Here is a 6,271-nt window from a genome sequence, read left to right on the forward strand (position 1 = left end):
TTTTGATCCACTGAGTTTTGGGAGTCATGCCCAATGTGAAAAGAGGCTTAGAAAAATTAGGAGAATAACATGGTTAAGCCAAATTGGACACTTACTATTTTTAGCCAAAAACCATGATGTCTAGTAGAAATCATGACCATCTATAAATAGTAAGTTTACTATTTATAGTAAGTCACAATTTTTGAGAGTTTGATTCTAGACTTCATCCTAAAGTTTGATATCACTATTTAAAGAATTGTAAATTCGTTTTTTTTTTTTTTTTATTAAATCTCTCCTAGTGGATTTGAGGAATCTTTGTGAGGAGTCCAGGGAAGCTCCATGAATTTATTGTAATTATCCCCGAGTAAGACGTTGCTCGACCTCATTATGTCCATCCCTGCGTCGCTTGATAGCAAAAAAATGCACCGCGTTACTCTATAACCTGCAGTGTATGGAGTAGAGATTTCCATGCCTTTATATTTTGCACACAGGTGCATGCACCCTGCTTCATAACCAACCATTCCACATAAGGACTAAAAAAAACAAAAACCTTCCTAGTATGTCCTCCCATGATGGTGACAGCCCACCTAATATATCCCCGCCTTGAGAAAATGATCATAGCTCTGGTTGTATCAGATATCGGTGAAGGGTGCACACACCAAATCTCCAGTTTATATTCCAACACTACGGTTCCTCTTATCACGATCATGACCACAAATTGCATGGACCCGGACCGGTTGGGTGTTCATAGGCCATCCTTTAGTCTAGACAGATATTGCAAAAGCCCCGGCCCAGGCTGATTCCATCAACAGATTTGGACCCTTATATAAAATAGTTGGTACTATAAGGAACAAGAAGTCGTGAGCAGATGGGACAAGGAAACTGAAAGAAACAGAACCTATAAGAAACAAGTGATTGGCCCACCATAAGAAGATGTGACTGGAATATTAATAGATAGAAGATATAATCAAAGTTCATTATACATCATCACACCTATCCTTTTCAACAAAAAAATAAAAATAAAAACTTGCTGTCCCTCTCCCTCCCTAATGAAAAATTAAAGAAGAGAAGGAAAGATATGGAATAACAACCAAATGTATATTTATATAACCTTCAATACATATCTTGACTAATTATTCTTCTAATTGACATCATCAGCCGCAACTCCTCTGACCGCTGATGCATAAAGATTACTTGACGGATCAAAAACCAATGCTATTGATAGAATCAACAATTTCATCGGAGTGTGATGAAATGGATGAATCCGTTGTGCACTTCTCCATTCCCTCAACAAATAGAAACTCTTGGTTGCAGCATTTGCGGCTGCAGAATGCTTTCTCGCCACTGAGAAATGAGGAGAAACATTAGACTCAAATCCTTCAAAGTTGAGTGTTAAGAGTATAGATATCCATGTACAGCTGGAAATGCTATATATAGGTATATGGATGGAGACGTGTATATCTATAAAGATCTCCTATAGATCTCTGACGATCTCGTATCTCTTCTATATATTCATATCATTAGGAATATACCTATCTATAATTTGTACAGCTACACACATAAGTATCCTATACTTTAAAAATTGAGACACTACAGTAAATTCAAAGTCTGTTGTTGAATGAACTAGAAAGAAAGAAATGAGATTTTAAAGATGAATATAGTGGGGGGGCTATGGCGAAGAGCAAGGCTACCCAAAATGTCTACTCTTCTGCATGGTGACCCAGACCATTGATTCGGCATGCAACCTCATGGTGGGCAATAGCCCAAATCAAAATGGAGAGGATCGGACTATGGTAGCCATCAGATCAGTGGCAATTAACTAAAAAAAAAAGAAGCAGCAGAAGCAGATTTTCAACAGATGAAACTCGTAACAGTCAGATAATCGAAGTTGTCCAATTACTGCAATCTTTTGGCCTATGCCCACCAAATCAATGGACTTAATCACTACAAAAGTATTTTATGTGTGGTGGAGCTTGCACTGCACTTCTATAGCATTTCTCTCACAAGAGGAAAACAAAGCACTAACTCTTGCAAACAATCCAAATTTCCTTACAAGTGTTTGAATCGAGAAAGGGTGACCAATGCTTGTGATAAAACCTAAAAATAACTCCAACATGCTACGTCCCAACAAAATTCATGAAGAACATCTTAGAGAAATCTTCTTCTCCTTTAAGGAAGTTTTGCCTTCGGCACGATAGATCATCAGGAGAAGGCCTACACTCAACAATTACTTGGCACTTGCAGGTAGGGTCATGGGTTGGACTGTCCATCTACTGGGCCCTATCATGGATGGCCATCGTTCAAAATCACACAAAAAGACTATCCTAGCAAAAATTAATTAAAGAGCTATTAAACAGGTAAATTTTCAACTGCAGGCCACCCAATCCACTCCAGGCAGGCACTAGTTTCAGGCGACAAACAACCCGTCAGCATCCAACTTATGCCAGATCAGAGTCAGCCTCAGGCTGCTTAGTGATTGTAACCATGAGTATGTTCCGTTGCACCAAATATCATAAAATTTCATGACAATTTGCAGCGATTAGTCATGACATATCATAAAATTTTATGAAATAAACTTCACGATATTTGGTGAAACCAAATGCACCCTATTATATAGTCAAATCACCATCAATTTCAACTATTTCTTTCAAGGGAAAACTTGCATTCTGCATTCTCTTGGGATTCAAAACCACGAGGCTTGCTAATCCTTCTGAGTGCTGGCACTCATTTGCAAAATCCTAGCCATCCATCAAGAATTCCTAAATTCAGGTGGGGCAACGTGTATAAACAAAGATGGAAGGTTGAAATTCTAGCTTTTGATTATACACAGGCCCCTGTGATGAGTGGAACAACCTATCTTTTGGTACAAGGGATCCCACACAGTGGGGTCCATTGGATGAACAGCTGAAATGCACACGAGCACCAGGTTGGCGGCTTTTCTAACATGGGATTAGCAAACCTCTCAAATTGCATGTTACAAATCTGTAGCCAGACCTTTGTAAATTATGCCAGAAATTCACCAAACAATGCCTCAAGGCAGTTCATGCACACACACAGCATGTGCATGCGGGCGCCGCGCATGCACACACACACAGAGGTGATAAATACATTTATGCCAGTAGTTTCCAAGCATAAATGTCGTAGCAGGGTTTGGTACCTTGGCCCCAGTGGTGTTACCAGGCCTCAAGTGAAACCGATATTCTACAAGGGTATTCCTCGACATTAGTTCCATGATAAGTGCAGCTATACTTAATGTTAGAGGGATAAAAAATGATCCTTCCATTAAAACCGTCAATATGGTTTGTCATTCCTGGCCACTCTAGAGCCCATCTTCCCCTCCGAAAACAGCTACCCGCAATATGCTAGGAAATTTATTTTATGCTATAAGAGTCATGTGTGTGGTGCGTCGTCCTCTCTATTTTTATGGTTTAGCTTACGTCTAGGGTTTTGTTAACGCCATCAACGTATTGATTATGATTCTAAAGTAGCACTTTGGTTTGATGATTCTAACCATGCAATACTATGGGTTGTAAAAACAAAAGGACAAATTGACCTCATTCATAGAGTTACAATCATCCGATCATGTGATTATTGGACCATGGCTTGCTCCCTATGGTACTATTGAATGAACAGTTTGGATTGATGATTGGGCATCCCATGTGTCATGTGTCACTTAAGAGCTCTGCAGACATTGCCAACGTCCCCAAGAAGGTGGGGATGTTAGCAAAACTATATATCAACCATGTTTGGGAGTCTTTTGCTCTTATTGCTGGTCCCAAGCCTGGATAAATGACAGTTGTGTCAGCCAACGTGAAACATTCACCATAATTTTTCATGAATTCTTGACAATATGAACCTGTTATAAAGTGGAATGGCGGAACAAGAATAGTGTAGCTGATCCCAATTAGCGGGGATAAGGCTTACATGATGATGATGATGATGATGATGATGATGATGATCTAAACACTTATAAAAGAAGAAAAGCTCCGTGAAGAACAAGGAAGTGAAATTGGATTTGACCTGTACATGTAGATGTCCTTCCCCTGCCTGAGATCCCTCTTGCACGCGTAACAGAAGCTTAGAAAAGTGTCTGAGTAGTTCGCCTTTCGATCATCTATGCAACTACTCTTTTCCTCCCCGGAGGCAGAAAAGATCGCACCACAGCTCTCCACTATGCAATTGTCAAAGATGTGGATCGTCCTCGGGTTCGGCCCATGTGCTATCACACATGTGTAGTCCTCCGATAGCTCCATCTCACTGGCAGAAAGACAACCTGTGGACACTCGAGGAGAGCTCAGTGTTTCAAGACCAGGCGGAGTTTTCAAAGTGGCCATGCCAGTTTGGGAATTGCTGGTTCCAATTCCATAAGTGCAAGAGGATCTGGGTGATGCGGCAGGAGAAACTGCAGAAGGCGGGAGAGGGGGGATTTGGATCTTCAGCTGCGATCCGAACAAGACCATTCGACTACCCTGTTTGGTGAATGTCTTTCCATTCTTGTCCTCATCGTTGAGAGAGTCGATGATGCCAAGTCCGATACGTCGCGAATCAGTTTTCTCCCAAGGGTGCCAGTTTTCGCCGCAAATTTCTTCAGCAAATTTGGCATTTTTGTTATAATCAGACCAGAAAGGATTTGCAATGGTGGAGAATGTCTTGCTGTCAAGGATTGAAGTTGGGCTCATCACAGTCTCAGGCTCTGAGAAAGCAGAAGCCTTTGGAGAGAAGGCAGTGAAGAGCCTTGGAGAGCTGAAGAATGAGGAAGTGGGTCTGCTGTATTTATGCGTGGGACGTGAGAGTGGGTCATGATCAGCAGCCATCAGGCCTTGCCTTCTCAACATGGATTCTTCTTCTTCCCTTTCCTCTGTTTCAAAATTTTCAAATGCTGCCACTTGAAAAATCCAAGATGATACAAATCAAAATTTCGTAATTCCTGGCAAAGCATGGAAAGTGCAAAATACACCAAAATAATGCAAAATCAAACACAAAAAACAGAAAAGAAAATATTCTAAAAGAGATATCACCTAAATGAGGTCGACGAGATTTTCTTTGAGTGGTCATCACTCACAAGCAAACATCAATAGCTCTCTCTCTCTCTCTCTCTCTCTCAACCTCCAGTACTGTCAAACAATCACTTGCTCTAAAAGCTCGAGCTGTTAGAAGATGGTGTATCAATGTATATCAAGGGACTTTAACACTCTAATAAGAACAACGACTTTGATGCAAAGACCAGAAACCAGAAACCCATTCACTCAGATCAGTTGAAAAATCTCCCTAATCTTACATGGAAGAAAGCCCCACGCTCCAAACCTGACATGAAGAATCATGATCAAGGGAAAAGCATAATTTCCTTGTCCATTGAAAATCACAAGCAGAAACAGCCCATGAACAGAACCAGACATCAAAAAACGCCATTCATCAACCAGACAACATAAACAACTCTTCTTCTTCTAGCTCTTCTAATTTCTTCTCCTACTTTCCTTAGTCTACTTTCTCGCTTTTTTCTTTCATGGGTTCCTACTTTATCCTATATTTATATCTCAGCAACAGAAAATCGCAGCTGCCTGTCAAATCCAACATGCACAAAGAGCCAATGAACAAAACCAGTAATGAGAGAGAGAGAGAGAGAGAGAGAGAGACTAATCGCCTTTTTATTACTTTTTTTTTTTTTTTTTTTGGAGAGAGAGAGAGAGAGAGAGAGAGAGAGAGACTTGTCGCTTTTTTATTACTTTTTTTTTAAAAAATATGGGTTCTATTCCATTCTTTCCCTGTTTCTCAATAACAGAAATTCCTCCCCATGAAAAACCCACATGCAAAATATGTCCATTTACAGAACCAGACATGAAAAACCCGCCATGCAAAAGAAATTTGTACGCATCAAAACCATAAATCTCATTGATCGGGAAAAAAGAAGAAGAAAACTCTCTGGCTCTCTCTCTCTCTCTCTCTCTCTCTCTCTCTATATCTCTATCTGGAATTGCAGAGATGGCGTGATGAGGAAATAAAGGAGGGGGAATGCATGGGAATCAGGGACGAAGGGTTTGGTCTGCCTATGAAACTGCCATTGCCCGAGAATGGCTGTATTCTCCCCCTCTGGTATTGGCCCCAGCTTTAGAACAGACGGAGAGCTTTCCTTGCTTTTTTTTTTTTAAACTACAAATGGCTACTCTCTCCCTCCCTCTCTCTCCCCCTTTAGCAAGTCTCCTTCTCTCTTCCGCTTTTTTCTCGGTGACTGACTGAATGCGAATATAAACACGGACGCACGCTCCCATCTCTTGTCATCAACGTGGAACAAGGG

General features: G+C 40.7%; 1 protein-coding gene across 3 annotated transcripts; it reads right to left on the reverse strand.

Moving 5' to 3' along the window:
• Positions 1-894: 894 nt before the first annotated feature.
• Positions 895-5,590, reverse strand: LOC131233431 (FCS-Like Zinc finger 8-like). Of its 3 annotated transcripts, none has more exons than XM_058230131.1 (3): positions 4,998-5,590; positions 4,000-4,858; positions 895-1,323 (listed from the first exon to the last, which is right to left on the reverse strand). In XM_058230131.1, exons 1-3 carry the CDS (start codon positions 5,032-5,034, stop codon positions 1,182-1,184), a joined length of 1,038 nt encoding a protein of 345 aa, XP_058086114.1. In that variant the 5' UTR covers positions 5,035-5,590; the 3' UTR covers positions 895-1,181. The 3 variants fall into 3 exon arrangements, with proteins under 3 accessions (XP_058086114.1, XP_058086113.1, XP_058086115.1); XM_058230130.1 differs by having other exon boundaries at positions 4,000-4,864; XM_058230132.1 differs by having other exon boundaries at positions 4,000-4,906; positions 4,998-5,588.
• Between the last annotated feature and the right edge of the window lie 681 nt (positions 5,591-6,271).

The sequence above is a fragment of the Magnolia sinica genome, chromosome 18 (genome assembly GCF_029962835.1).
Source record: "Magnolia sinica isolate HGM2019 chromosome 18, MsV1, whole genome shotgun sequence".
Taxonomy (NCBI): Eukaryota; Viridiplantae; Streptophyta; class Magnoliopsida; order Magnoliales; family Magnoliaceae; genus Magnolia; species Magnolia sinica.

Excerpts from the sequence above, each read along its gene's own strand:
- LOC131233431 (XM_058230130.1), bottom strand. The coding sequence starts at position 5,034 with ATGACCACTCAAAGAAAATCTCGTCGACCTCATTTAG. Across the intron at positions 4,865-4,997 it reads ATCTCGTCGACCTCATTTAG|TGGCAGCATTTGAAAATTTT; the intron begins GTGATATCTCTT and ends GGATTTTTCAAG. Across the intron at positions 1,324-3,999 it reads AAGGACATCTACATGTACAG|TGGCGAGAAAGCATTCTGCA; the intron begins GTCAAATCCAAT and ends CTCATTTCTCAG.